Here is a 16,067-nt window from a genome sequence, read left to right on the forward strand (position 1 = left end):
ACAAATTCAGTCATGCCACACACACACACACCTGCTCCAAGTCTCCACTGATTGGACTCCCACAGCTGATACTGCTTCTGGACTAATCACACACACTACTTTAGCAGCACACACACTCACTTCCTTGCTGAGTCTTGTTTACCTGTAAAGTGACAATTCAACGCGTTTTCCTTAGTCTTGTTTCTCCGTGTTTTGACCCTTGCCAAGTTTGTCTGTTTGTCCATGTTCACTGCCTGCCTTCCGACCTCTCGCCTGTTATAGTGACTACGATTCTGGATTTGCCTTTATTCATCTGTTTGCACCTGTGTTGACCCTTGCTTGCCTGACTACAGAATAAACCTGCACTTGGATCCTAACGTTGTCTCTGTCATTCACGCGTTACAGATGATAACAGTTGACATAATAGATTTGACGATAACGGAGTTGATGAAGAGAGTTGACGGTAACAAAGTTGATAGCAGATTTGATGATAACAAATAACAGTAACAGTGTTGACGGTAAAAGTTGATGATAACAGAGTTGACATAACAGAGTTGACATAACAGAGTTGACATAACAGATTAGACGATAACAGAGTGTTGATAACAGAGTGACGATAACAGTTGACAGTAAAAATGTTGATGCTAACAGAATTGAAGATAACAGCTCATAGTTCACGATAAAAGAGTTGATAAAGAGTTGACTGTAACAGTTTTTTTAATAATAATTTTTCGGGGTTTTTCACCTTTATTGGATAGGACAGTAGAGAGTATTGACAGGAAAGCATGGGGAGCAGAGAGAGGGGGAGGATAGGCATAGGACAGCGAGGCGGAATCGGACTCGGCTCGCCGTGAGCACCAGAGTGCATGTGTCGACGCACTAACCACTACACCACTGGCGTCGACGACAGTAACAGAGTTAATGGTAACGGTTGATGATAACAGAGTTGATGAAAATAGTTGACGATAGCAGAGCTGACAATAACAGGGCTGATGATAACAGAGTTGATGAAGAGAGTTGACAATAACAGAGTTGATGAAAAAGGTTGATGGTAATAGAGTTGACGGTAACAGAGTAGATGAAAAGAGTTGACGGAAACAGAGTTGACAGTAACTGTTGATGATAATAGAGTTGACGATAAGAGAGTTGGCGATAACAGTTGACAATAACAGAATTAATGATAACAGAGTTGATAACTGTTGATGATAACAAAGTTGACGATAGCAGAGTTGATGTAATAGAGTTGACTATAAGAGTTGACGATAACAGTTGACAATAAATTTGACAGGGTGGACATAATAGATTTGACATAGGAGTTAACAGTTAACGATAACAGAGCTGACAATAATGGAATTGACGATAGCAGTTGACTATAACAGAGTTGACATAAAAGGAGTTGATCATAACAGAGTTAACGATAGCAGAGCTGACAATAACTACATTTTATGTAATAGAGTCTACGATAACAAAAAGTTGATGAAAAGAGGTGACTATTATATAGTTGACACGGAGTTGACAATAACAGAATTGAGCGAGTTGAGCGAGTTGAGCGAGTGAGTGAGTGTGTGTGTGTGTGTGTGTGTGTGTGCGCATGATGACAATAAAATGTAAAATGCTTTGTGACGAGACATTTGATTCAAATACTAATTGTTGCTTACATTATTGCATATTTCTACTCATTCATGATGAGTACTGTAGATATTACACATGCTTATATATTTTTAATATTGATCTTAATTTTTCATATAGTTTTCACCAAATTTATGGCATACATTCTGGGATTCTGAATGCCCAAAACTGAAGAATTTTAACAGTTCAGAACAACCTTCAGTTTGAGACACTAAAGATGCTCCCTAAACAGTCTGCTCAGTAGGGTTTGGAACGGAGCCAGAGTTTTCATCATAAATGTGTTTGCAGTGATTTTCCAGGGTGTCTGGGGAATATGAAGACCAACATCCCAGAGCGCGCGCACACACACACACACACACACACACACGCGCACACACGCGCACACACACACGAACAGAGTGAGCAGGTCAGAGGTTTTATTAGCGCACCGTCTCTATGATCATAAAGGTGGTATACAGACGCTTTTAATAAACTAGAGAGCGCAAACGCACAGATCAAACACACAGAGCAAATGAATGATATTCAGAAGATTACAGAGAACAAACATCATCAAAGAGAAGCGCAGAGTTCATTCATCTCAATCATATAAAGCTGATCTGAGGACAGCAGATGCCGATGCTCATCTATTCACAACACTCAGCAGGACTGCTTTAAAGGAAATTCACTAACACTTCAGTTTAAAGACCAATTCTCACTAATAACTAGTGCTTTTACCTGCCTATTATTGAGATATCGTCTGTTTATTAATACTTATAAAGCACGTATTCTGCATGATCACTAATCCAACACCTATTACCTTAATAACTGTTAATTGCAGCAAATTAGAATTTATTGACGCAAAAATAATAGTGAGAATTGTACCTTAAAATACAGTGTGACAGAAAATCATAAATTAATTCAGAAAATGTGTGTTAAATTGACCAAAAGAGACTGTCAAGACTTTTTTTAACTGAATCATTCTCAAATGCATGACAAGATCAGAGTCAGTTAAAATTCTGACGTTTTATATTGCATTTCTTTATTTTTAGTTTGTCAAAAGCCTAAAATTCCATCAAATTTCAGCTAAAATCATTAAAATATTATATAATTTCTATGCTATGAGAATTTTACACAGCAAAGGTGGTACAAAACAAATCCTGAAGCAGCATATATTTTTCAAAAAATTTTATTTGCATACAATTTTTTAAGTGGCATGATGTCTTTACTGTGTCTGTGTAAAGAAGACTTTATATATAATATAATATAATATAATATAATATAATATAATATAATATAATATAATATAATATAATATAATATAATATAATATAACACAAAAGGGTGGCTCAGTGGTTAGCACTGTGGCCTCACAATAAGAAGGTTACTGGTTCGAGTCCCGGCTGGGCCAGTTGACATTTCTGTGTGGAGTTTGCATCTCCCCCCCATGTGGGTTTCCTCCGGGTGCTCCAGTTTCCCCCACAGTCCAATCACATGTGCTATAGGGGAATTGATTAACTAAATTGGCCGGAGTGTATGAGTGTGTGAGAGAATGAGTGTGTGTGGGTGTTTCCCAGTACTGGGTTGCAGCTGGAAGGGCATCCACTGTGTAAAACATATTCTGGAATAGTTGGTGGTTCATTCCGCTGTGGCGACCTTTGATAAATAAGGGACTAAGCGGAAGGAAAATGAATGAATATTAAAAAAGATCAGAGCTATAAATATTTACCAAGAAATGTTTTCTTATTTCTCTATTTTTGATCAAAGCAGTGGAATCCTGGTGAGCAGAAGTTTTTCACACACAGTTTTGTCTGCAAGCACCCTTGTGTGTGTGTGTGTGTGTGTGTGTGTGTGTGTGTGTGTGTGTGTGTGTGTGTGTGTGATCTCTGCAGGAGTCAGTCAGTCAGCATTAGAGCTGCTGTTCTGAGTTCAGTGGGCTCTGCTAAAGACCGATGGGATGGAGAAGTGTTAAAAATAGAGCTGAAGTAAGACAGGAGATTAGAGAAGCAGAGGATCGTGGGAACACTATACTACTGCGAAACAAGACGGAGGAACGTCTTCAACAAAACTCACAACACGGCGAAATAAACAAACAAAACTAACTCACAGTGGAGTGGAGGCGTAGACAAACCACTTCTTTCAGAAATAAATGAAGGTACAAAAGCGGAGTGAAATCTCTGAGTGCGGCGGTCACTTTTCAGGTACATTTTTGTACATATAGGAATCACAAATAAGTATCGACAGATTTTCTAAGGTGCAGCACTGTACTTGTGTAGTGACAGCTTAATTTCTGAGAGTGTGTATTGTGACACTACAGTGAAATTGATTCATTAAAAAACACAATAAATGCAGGACTTGAGACTGGATGTTGAAAAAGTGGGCGTGGTTATTTTGAGAAGAGGCGGGGCTAAACTTGAGTTTATGGTTGGCTGGGCGGGGTTTGCAAATTAAATGACTGAAGAACTGCATATATGGAGGTGTATCCCAGTCAATTAGGATTTGCAATTGCATTTTCCATATGTGGACGCATAAATTGCGCATAAATAATCCAAATTTAATTGCAAATCCCACATGTGAATTTCTACTTTTGTAAATTTAATTGCTTAATTCATTACAGAGAACACTTCTAACACTAATTTGTCTTTGTCAATAAAAAAGTTGTATGTTTCTTCGTGTTGGTGTGGGTTTCCTCTGGGTGCTCCGGTTTCCCCCACGGTCCAAACACATGCGCTATAGGGGAATTGATCAACTAAACTGGCCATAGTGTTTGTGTGTGTGTGTGTGTGTGTGTGTGTATGTGTGTGTGTTCATCCATGAATGAGTGCGTATGGGTGTTTCCCGGTATTGGATTGCAGCTGGAAGGGCATCTGCTGCATAAAACATATGCTGGAATAGTTGGCGGTTCATTCCACTGTGGCAACCCCTGATGAATAAAGGGACTAAGCTGAAGGAAAATGAATGAATCAATGATTCTTCATGTTGCGAATGAGAAATACAGCATGCATTACTTGTGTCTGCCTGTGTATGAGCATATGTTTGTTTGTGTGTGTGTATGTTAGTGTGTGTGTGTGTGCGCGCATGTCTATTTAGTCTGTGTTTATTTGTCTATCGGTGCATGTGTTTTGTGTGTGTGCACATCTTTTGCTTGTGTATGTATATGTGTTTGTTTGTGTGCGCACGCTTGTTTTTGTGTATGTTTGTGAATGTGTGTGTCTCATCTTACAGTCACATTAGTGTGTGTTTAGTATTTTCAGGTGACTCTCTGCTTTCCTCCGTGCTGAAACACACACTCTCCATTATCACATACGTGACACAACAAGGTCAAAGACATAATTCTCCCAGCAGCCCCTGCTGTACGCCATCACTCTTCACACACACAACATTACAGGAGCCCCATATTTCACCACACCATCAACACACACACACACACACACATATATACATATATATATATATATGAAAGTATATTCTGCAAAAGATTTTTAGAACCACTAAAATAAAGTCAATTTATACACTCTGTGTATAGCACAAAACACACTTTTCAAATAGAATCAACACTGTGATATACACTCACCGGCCACTTTATTAGGTACACCTTACTAGTATCAGATTTGCAGATTTGTCGGCTGCACATCCATGATGCCAATCTCCCGTTTCACCACATCCCAAAGGTGCTCTGTTGGATTGAGCTCTGGTGACTGTGGAGGCCATTTGAGTACAGTGAACTCATTGTCATGTTCAAGAAACCAGTCTGAGATGATGGAGCTTTATGACATGGTGCGTTATCCTGCTGGAAGTAGCCATCAGAAGATGGAGACACTGTGCTCATAAAGGGATGGACATGGTCAGCAGCAATACTCAGGTAGGCTGTGGTGTTGACACCATGCTCAATTGGTACTAATGGACCCAAAGAAAATCTCCCCCACACCATTACACCACCACCAGCAGCCTGAACTACTGATACAAGGCAGGATGGATCCATGCTTTCATGTAGTTGAGGCCAAATTCTGAGCCGAGCATCCGAATGTGGCAGCAGAAATGGAGACTCATCAGACCAGGCAACGTTTCTCCAATCTTCTCTTGTCCAGTTTTGGTGAGCCTGTGTGAATTGTAGCCTCAGTTTCCTGTTCTTAGCTGACAGGAGCGGCACCCGGTGTGGTCTTCTGCTGCTGTAGCCCATCCGCCTCAAGGTTGGACGTGTTGTGTGTTCAGAGATGCTCTTCTGCAGACCTCGGTTGTAACGAGTGCTTATTTGAGTTACTGTTGCCTTTCTATCAGCTGGAACCAGTCTGGCCATTCTCCTCTGACCTCTGGCATCAACAAGGCATTTGCGCCCACAGAACTGCCGCTCACTGGATATTTCCTCTTTGTCGGACCATTCTCTGTAAACCCTAGAGATGGTTGTGCGTGAAAATCCCAGTAGATCAGCAGTTTCTGAAATACTCAGAGCAGCAACAACCATGCCACGTTCAAAGTCTCTTAAATCCCCTTTCTTCCCCATTCTGATGCTCGCTTTGACCTGCAGCAGATCGTCTTGACCATGTCTACAGGCCTAAATGCAGTGAGCTGCTGCCATGTGATTCGTTGGCTGATTTGTATTAACAAGCAGTTGGACAGGTGTACCTAATAAAGTGGCCGGTAAGTGTAACTTGTAATTAACAAACTAGAGGTGTTAACATTTTGGCAGTGTCAGTGAGTTCGCAGTATCAGTAGGTTAGTACTGTTAGAGGGATAGTAGTATTGATGGGTTAGTTGTATTGGTGAGTTAGTAGTGGGTGTTGGGTTAGTAGTGGTGTTGTGTTAGTAGTGTTAGACTCACAGTGTGAGGTTCTCCTCCGGATAGCAGCGGTTTCGCAGGAGCCCCGCCCACAGCTGAACGCCGATGATGCCGAAGATGAAGAAGACGAAGAAGCAGAGCAGCAGCACATTCCCCAGCATGGGCAGCGTGTCCAGCAGCAGATTCACCAGGATCCTCATGCCTGACACAACAGCAGCAGAATAAAGCAATAGGTCACCATTATTGAACATTTACAGATGGTTTACTCTGAATCTTCCCTCAAATCTCAGCTCAGATTTTCTCCATTCCTCCTTCAGCTTGAGTGTACGCTGTAAAACTTTACAGGAGCATCATCTGGAGACAGACTTTCTGACACGTGAAGAGGAGCGCAGGCGTTTGTGAGTGACACTCCTGCTCTGATCATCCTGCAGGACTGAATCTGGAGCTCCAAACTCTGTGTCTCTACAGCAGAGAGCTGACGGAGAGAGCTCAACAACTAACCACACTCAGTCATCACACTCACACTGCACTGAGAGCCACTTAGCATCCAGAAACACACTGATACCACTCAACAGACTGACACACACACACGAAACCTCAAGTCAGAGCTCATGAGGATGAGGATTAATTAACGTGTTATATACTGGCATGATTATAATGTCAGTAATTAGAATATTTTTAATGGACTTCGTTATTTAACACGTGATGAATCCAGACTCTTGCATTATCAGAGGAAACAGCTTTATTTTTGTAAGGTGGGCATAAAAATGATGTCTATTCAATCCCCACTTGTGCTGTAATCCTGCTAATGGAAGAGTGTGTGTTCGTCTGGGTGTTTTGTTGATGTGCTTTTCTCCTGCTTTTATCATGTTCAGGTTCATCTGCAGGTCCAGTGTTTAATCCAGCGTCTCATCAGCTAATGCTCCTCTGCAGATCCTCAGGAGGTTTGAGTCTCTTCACACAGACACACACTGATGATTCACTCGCGCTCAACTGAATCATCTGACAGAGACTCACTGATTTGCTAATGGTGACTCAGTCATGCCCAGCTGAATCATCTGACTGAGTGACTCACTCTGAGACACTCACTGATTCTGCACTGATGATTCATGCAACCTCTACTGAATCATCTCTCTCTGAATCATTCACTCTACGAGATTCACTGATTCAGCACTGATGCTTTACTTATGCTCAATTGAATCATCAGAGACTAACTTATTCATCACTGAGGTTTTACTCATGCTCAACTGAATCATATGACTTAAAGGCTCACTGATTCAGCACTGATGATTCACTCATGCTCAACTGAATCATATGAATGAGTGACTCATTCTGAGAAACTCACTGATTTAGAGCGGGTGATTCATTCATACTTGTCTATTGAATCAACTGACTCCACTCAAACACTGACTCTGTCTGAGAGACTCACTTGTTAACACTGGTGATTCACTGACATTCAAATGAATCAACTGACCAAGTAACTCACTAATAAATCACTGATGATTAACTGATTCAGCACTGATGATTCATTTACACTCTACTGAATCATCTGACTGATTGATTCACTAATTCACCACTGATGATACCTTCACACCCTACTGAATCATCCGAATTGCTCACTCTGATTTACTGATTCAGCGCTGATGATTCATTCACACTCTACTCAATAATCTGACTGAGTGAATCACTGATTCACCGCTGAGGATTCAGTCACACTCTACCAAATCCTCTGACTAACTGACTCACTGATTTAGCACTGATGATTCAGTCAGACTCTACTGAATCATCTGACTGAGTGACTCATTAAACCACCACTGATGATTCATTCACACTCTACTGAATCATCTAACTGAGAGACTCACTGAATCACCACTGATGATTCATTCACACTATACTGAATCATCTGACTGAGAGATTCACTGAATCACCACTGATGATTCATTCACACTCAACCAAATCATCTGACTGAGTGACTCACTGAATCACTACTGATGATTCATTCACACTCAACTGAATCATCTGATTAAATGACTCACTGGGGACTCTGTTGATGGCTTTGAGCGGCCGCAGGACTCGCACAGTCCGAATCGCCGTCAGGTTGATGTCCTGCAGATCCAGTGAATACTCCACCACCCTAAACACACACACACACACACACACACACATTTAGACAGTCAATCACAGTACAGCTTGTGTTTTCTGCATCTCCTCAAACACCCACAGCTGCTATGATGAGCTCTGACATCCGATCATATGCTCAACACATTCACATACATGCAAACACACACACACTTCAGAGCTGGCGTTCATTACTGATCTCCATCTGTCCTGCTTTAACACACTGATCACAAGATCTGCTACCGCACACTCGCTTCCTTTATTTGATCAAATACAGCAAAACTGAAATATGACTGCAATCTAAGACAGATGTAAAGCAGAATATCCCTGATCCTTCACAAACCTTTCAATATCGTGATTTAATGATCAAGAAACATTTATGATGATTATTATTAACCCTCTACTGCGCGGTCTCACCATATGGCATCATGATACTTCTGTTCATTTCCCTGACACTGTTTCTTTAAGACCAACACTAAATCAGTTTTTGGTTGGAAACAGAAGATCTTAGTGTAGCCAATGATGTGCTTTGGATAAGTCACATGACATGCTCTGTTTTCTCTAGCGTGATTTGCTAGCGTTTATTGTAAGTAGTTGCTGAATGCAAATGTAAACTTCAATAAAAACAAAGGATCAGATCCATAAACAAATCTGAAACATCACCTCCAGTAAGTTATGATGACATATTTACAACTCAATTTTTTTATTAAATTAGTTCTTTGTAAATCGATCAAATGTCCCTGCTGAAAAATCCAGCTTAAACCAGCCTACTAGCCTGGTTTTAGAGGGGTTTTGGCCATTTCCAGGTTAGTTACCAGTCATTTCCAGCCTAGTTTTAGCTGGTCAGGCTGGAAAATGACCAGCTAAATCCAGCTAAAACCAGCTCGACCAGCCTGGTATAAGCTGGACATAGCTGGTTTTGGCTGGGCTCCCAGCTTGTCTAGGCTGGTCAAGCTGGTCATTTTCCAGCCTGACCAGCTAAGAACAGACTGGAAATGGCTGGAAACCAGCCTGGAAATGGCCAAAACCCCTCTAAAACCAGGCTGGTCGACCAGCTAATACCAGCCAACCCGCCTAGGCTGGTTTAAGCTGTTTTTTTCTGTAGGGGTGTGTGTTGCATCCTGGATGAAATCTAGTTTTAATGGCAATACTACTTTTGAATAGATATGAATAGAGGGAACAGTATTAGCGAGCACCACCATGTTCTATGGTATAAATGAAAGAAGAAAAGGACAGAACTGGCTCTTCCTGCTGATGAAAGTGAGGATGAGATGGGTTTTAGTGACCATGAGAATGATTCAGACTGGACGTTTAATAAGAGACAGTCCAAATAGGTTAGCTCAGAGGCAGATAAGACAGGTGTAGTATAGTATATAGTATAATATATAAACATTGTTAGCTAGTAGCTGCATTATTCTGATGCATCTGGATATACTAGACTTGTTATTTATTTGTTATAATATTTACTGGAGACAATATTTACATTTACTGTATGTTGTGTACATGATAATACAATATTAGGTTTGTTTTTAATAATATTCAGCAAAATAAACAATGGAATAAATGAAAGCTGTTGGAATAGGAGTTGTTGGAAAGTCTGTATTAGGTGTCATTTATAAGTTCTGTGCTAAAGCTTCTCATACTGCAACACCAATGAAATCATTTCAAACTACTAAATTATTAATCATAAGGAAAGTTTTAATTTGAAATGTCCATATGGCAACACATCATAAAGTACCTTAATTAATTTATTTTCCATTTTTTTACAGCACTTCAACTCAAGCCATTTTAAGAAGAACAGTCAAATATGATTTATAAATTTATCATAATGTGTGCGGGAGAGGGTTAATGTTGAAAACTGTAGTGCTGCTTCATATTTTCATGGAAACTGTGATGCACGTCATTTTCAGGATTTACAGATGAATATTATCTAGGGAAATAAGTCTTTAGCCTAATATTCAACACCAACCCAGATGATAGAGCACTTTAATCCAGGGGTTTTCAAACTGTGGGGTGCACTCGAGGAAATTATGACTATTTTTATGTGTTCACTAGAGTGAATCTGATTAATGTTAATCAGCTAACTATCAGCTCCACAGCTAACTATCAGGCACCTGTAGAGTTAATGTGTTGCAGTAAAACATATACAAAATAAAATGGAGCGGGTGCTTTTTAAAATGAATGAAAGTAAACCTTAACAGACAATAGTAAAATGAAGGTGTTTACGTGAAGTGCTGTCATGTAAGAGTTTCATGTCATTTTGGGTGACTTTAACTGCAGTTCGGCTGTTCCACTTTCACTCATGAACATTTCATTCATGCCCCGTGACAAACTGGGGTATCAGACGTGAAAATAAAGTAAGGACTGGTGGAGGAGTGTTGTTTTAATTCATTCATTCATTCATTTTCCTTCAGCTTAGTCCAATACTTATGTTTTATGTCAAGTGTTGCCAAAGCATTGCACAACATATAAACAATCAAGAGATAAAATGCTTATATAATACATATATACATGCAGAAAAAACACAATTGAAATATTGATGAAATACATATATACAAAAGAAAAAAGACAATGAAGGAGAAAAATATGATTATTATTTTTTTTTTATTATTATTATGAGTCGCGGTGGCGCAGTGGGTAGCACAATCACCTTACAGCAAAGGCAGCTTAGTGTCTTTATTCATCAGGTATCACCACAGCAGAATGAACCGCCAACCATTCCAGCATGTTTACACAGCGGATGCCCTTCCAGCTGCTTCCCAGTACAAGGAAACTCCCATACACACTCATTCTCACACAAGCCAGTTTAGTTCATCAGTTCCCCTATAGCACATGTGTTTGGGCTGTGGGGTAAGCCGGAGCACCCCACATGTAAAAGGAAACCCACACCAACACGGGGAGAACATGCAAACTCCACACAGAAACGCCAACTGACCCAGGCTGGACTCAAACCAGCGAACTGCCTGCTGTGAGGCCACATTGCTAACCACTGAGCCCACCCATAGCTGTAGATGCTTTTCTTACCCTGCCATCACGATGAAGAAGTCCAGTCTGTTCCAGGTGTCTCCCAGATAGCAGCGCTCCCCAAAGATGCCCAGAGCCAGCATCTTCACCACCATCTCCAGCGCAAAGAAGATGTAGATGAAGGCGTCGAAGGCCTGCAGAGAGTCACACAGATCAGATCTACACTGCAAAAACACTTCTCTTCCTCACAGTTTGACTGGTTTCTAGTCCAGATATCTAAAAACTCTTAAATCACTCAGCATTTTCTAGATAAGTACTAAATATGGTCTTGTTTTCAGAAATAATGAGTCAAAATGTTTTTCCTTAAAACAAGCAAAATAATCTGACAATGAGGGAGGAAAAACAATGTTATTTCCAAGCCAGAAGAAGATTATTTCACGGTGTCAGTAGTTTGTGTGGTGTAAAAGTGGCTTTATAGCTGGCGGGTTGATGTTGTACTGTAAATGTTTACGGCCTTCATAAAAATATGAAAAAAAGGATTCATTTTTTTTCTAATATTGGCATCATATTAAAAGTCCCCAATCATCAAGCTGAAGAAACATTGTTTAGGGTTTTTTTCTGCTGTTAAAACTGTGCCCGGGTCATTTTTTGACCCCCAAGTCAACAGGTAAAGTCTAGAAAGGATACAGCTGAGGATACTCTCATAAATATAGCAGGATTTGTCACACTGTACAATAATTTACATTACTGTAAGGGTTGAGATTGGGGTTGGAGTGAGGGTAGATGTTAATATAATTTAATGGGTAATTTAATAAATAATATGAATAATAGGGGAGAGCGGGACACTAAGTAACACTTTTTGGTTTTGGTCAAATAATGAACAAAGATTTGGGGTTAGACAAACCATTTGGTTTTTTACCAACAAACACACAAGCCTCTCCTACAAATCAGCACTGAAAGTATGATCGCCGGATCTATGGTTTCTGTGCAGTGTTGCCAAAAGTGCCAGGAGTAAAACTGTTACTATTTACCCCACCTGCGGGGCAAGGTGTAGCAGACAGAGGGTCAGTTGTAACACGTGCTTTAAAATGCAGATTACACACAGTTAATTTAGTTTACTTTGAATAGCAGCTATATTTTCTCTGTGCCTAGCTCAATTTACTTTTTTATTCTACAGAGCACAGTATGTTTATTTATTTATTGGATAAACACATTTGGATTATTATCCATTATTATACAATCCATTTATTTGTAGTATTAGAATTTATTTTTTTTGATAGACAAAAATATTTTATTGCTATTAAAACTCAATTTATTTAAAAGGTTCTCAACATTTCACTCAAAATTAAAGAATATTGTGTTGGTTTAATTGATGTTCAACAGTGTGTGGTTTAATTGTAACACCCTGTTCCAACTAACCCCGCTGTGTTGTGTTTTCCTCAAAACTGACTAGCAGTCACTGTGTGTTTTTCACATCTTTCAAAATGGTTTCATCTTTTAGCCTAGAAGACGGTGATCACAACAATGAAAGATTTCACGTTCATGTGTTCACAGATTTATTTATTTTTTTAAATATTGACTAATAAAAAAATACATTTATGCTGCAAAAATGGTCTAATTTCATCCAAATTTCGCTGAATTTTTCAATAATTGGCAGGAGGACGTCTGCCGACACTGTGGTGAAAACCTCTGAAACATGCCACGGTTAACACTGAGCAAATACCTTAATACTCCGTGTTACATTTAACCCCGCGTTACTTTGTGGCCCGCGCTCCTCTACTACACAATTACTGTTCTTACATTACTGTAAGGGTTGGGTTTAGAGGTGGTTGTTAATAAAATTCATTTTAATGGGTTATTTAATAAATATTATGAATAATACTCTGTATAATTACATTACTGTGATGGTTGGGGTAGATGTTAATAAAATATAATTAATGGATGATTTCACAATAACATAAATAATTCTTGTTAACAGAGCTGTATCCCTTCTAGCAACAACTCATGACAACTTCATCACTTCTCTGTGTTCAGGTGCCTCTAAAATGTAAAAATTGTGGTATAAAATGTAAAATCAGTTGTGTATAATGTAAAAAGGACTGACCTGCAGGACCTGACAGCGCTCAGATGAGCAGTTGATGTTTTCACAGGGCTGATACATGCCTAAAGTCACACAGTTGAGGAGGATGACCAGCATACTGACCCGCTCGAACCATGTGCCACGCACTTAGTCAAGGAGAACAACTACACAAACAACACAATCACCAGCAATCTAAACTTGAAGATCGCTGGTGTACATGCAGTTCACTATAAGGACTACAAATCCACCGGTATATGGACTACGAGTTCCATTCATGCACCACACACTCACACCAGTTCCTGATCCTGACTGATTTTTAACACAGCTGAAGCTGCTCATGGACTGACTACAGGACTATTTAAACAGCACACACATACGCATCATGGCTGAGTCTTGTTTAACTGTTACTTTGTGAACATCACGATGCATTTCTCATGCCGGTTTTTACTCTCGCTTAATTTTGTTTGTTTGACTTTTTTACGACTCTGGATTATCTGCATATACCCGTTTGCCCCTGTGTTGACTGTTCCTTGCTTGACAGTCTCTGTGTTATAAACATGCGTTTGGATCCGCACTTCCTTGTCAGCGTCCCCTTCACATTACACACAATAACAAACACAACATAACTAGCACAAACAACACGACCACTGCTAATGACAAACACACCATTAAACACAACACAATCTTTTCATTCATCTCCTATGATCTGATCTCCTATTACAAATACACAAGTGTGTGTTAAAGCAGCTCAGAGAAATGTGTGGGAAAGTAAACAGTAAAGACACAGGTGGGCAATGAAGGTGATCTACTGCTGGAAGAACACCTCCTCAGGTGAAACGCACACTCATCCTGCACCTCACACACACACTAACACACACACTCACTCATCCTTCACCTCATATACACACACACACACTCACTCATCCTGCAGCTTAAGCACACACTATTAATCTAATAAAAATATAAATATAAAAAGTTAGTAATATCTATAGAAGAATCACCAAATATTGCGCCACGGTGGTGCAGTGGGTATCACGTTCGCCTCACAGCAAGAAGGTTGCTGGTTCGAGCCTCGGCTGGGTCAGTTGGCATATGTGTGGAGTGTTCATGTTGGTTTCCTCTGTGTGATCCGGTTTCCCCCAAAAGTCCAAACACATGCGCTATAGGGGAATTAGATATGCTAAAATTGACCATAGTGCATACGAGTGTGTGTGAGTGAGTGTGTATGGATGTTTCCCAGTGATCAGTTGCAGCTGGAAGGGCATTCGCTGCGTAAAACATATGCTAGAATAGTTGGTGGTTCATTCCGCTGTGGCGTCCCCAGATTATTAAAGGGACAGAGCTGAAAGGAAAATGAATGAATGAATGAATGAATGACCAAATATTATCCACAGCTTTGTGTCAGTACATTAAGAAAAATACAAAATAAAAAGACATGTCGTTTAGGACCGAATTTCATAAGTGATTCAATGCAATAATAAATGCAATAAATATCACAAATGAAGCAAATAACAAACAATCAAAATGAAATAAATCATAAATGAATGAATAAATACATACAAAAAATACGAACATAAAACAAATATAAATTGTATGCATCACACAGCTCACAGAAACACACACACACACACACACACACACACACACTCCCAGCGGCCGCATCAAACTCCAGCCAAACGCTCTCATCATCTGCTCTGATCTCCACGGCAACAGCAGAGTTTAAATCAAGTTAATGGAGAGCTGAAGCTGTGTGAGTCTCTGACAGAGCAAAACAAACAAACAAACAAACATCCACATCACACCTGCATCCACACACACACACACACACATCTGCTCAGGTGAAGCGGGATTACAGGAGCCCGGAGGAGAAACGTGCAGTTCTGCAGACTGATGCTTCACAAACACTCACACAAACACACTCCGGCCATGTCCACACACACACACACACACACACACACACACACACACACACACACACACACACACACACACACACACACACCACACACACACACACACACACACACACACACACACAGGTATTTTATAAATGCCCGTAAAATAAAACGAGTGATGCATGTTAAGAGCACGCCCAACCAACAGGGGGCGATAATGACACTTACATGCTGAGTTCACACCAAACAAGGAGTATATTGCAGAAGAATCTAAATAAGTCTTCACCATGGAGTTTTCCAAGAGCTTCGGTTTCAGTCACACTAAACTGTGTTTATCAAGGTTATTATAGTTAACGAAATGAACGAAAAAATGGAAACTAAAATTAAAACATTTTCGTTAACTGAAATAAAAATAAAGGCGACGTGGTGGCACAGTAGGTAGCGCTGTCATCTCACAGCAAGAAGGTCACTGTTTCGAGCCTCAGCTGTGTCAGTTGGCAAATCTGTTTGCATGTTCGCCCCACGCTTACATAGTAGTAGTAATAATAATAGTAGTAGTAGTAGTATTAGTAGTAGTAGTTGTATTATAATTATTAATATTAATAATAGTAGTAGTATTATAATTATTTCTAATAGTAGTAGTAGTAGT

The 16,067-nt window shown here is 39.9% G+C and overlaps 1 protein-coding gene across 1 annotated transcript in view; it reads right to left on the reverse strand.

Annotated features, from left to right (window-relative positions):
- The window catches only part of LOC130230273 (voltage-dependent T-type calcium channel subunit alpha-1I-like), a 91,993-nt gene that overhangs the window by 61,406 nt on the left and 14,520 nt on the right, over positions 1 to 16,067 (reverse strand). Inside the window, exons 2-5 of the mRNA XM_056459222.1 lie at positions 13,548 to 13,659; positions 11,504 to 11,637; positions 8,398 to 8,495; positions 6,404 to 6,563 (exon numbers count right to left, since the gene is read on the reverse strand). Of these exons, the coding sequence (XP_056315197.1) occupies positions 6,404 to 6,563; positions 8,398 to 8,495; positions 11,504 to 11,637; positions 13,548 to 13,659 (504 nt within the window). The remainder of the gene's footprint in view (positions 1 to 6,403; positions 6,564 to 8,397; positions 8,496 to 11,503; positions 11,638 to 13,547; positions 13,660 to 16,067) is intronic.

The sequence above is a fragment of the Danio aesculapii genome, chromosome 6 (assembly GCF_903798145.1).
Source record: "Danio aesculapii chromosome 6, fDanAes4.1, whole genome shotgun sequence".
Taxonomy (NCBI): domain Eukaryota; kingdom Metazoa; phylum Chordata; class Actinopteri; order Cypriniformes; family Danionidae; genus Danio; species Danio aesculapii.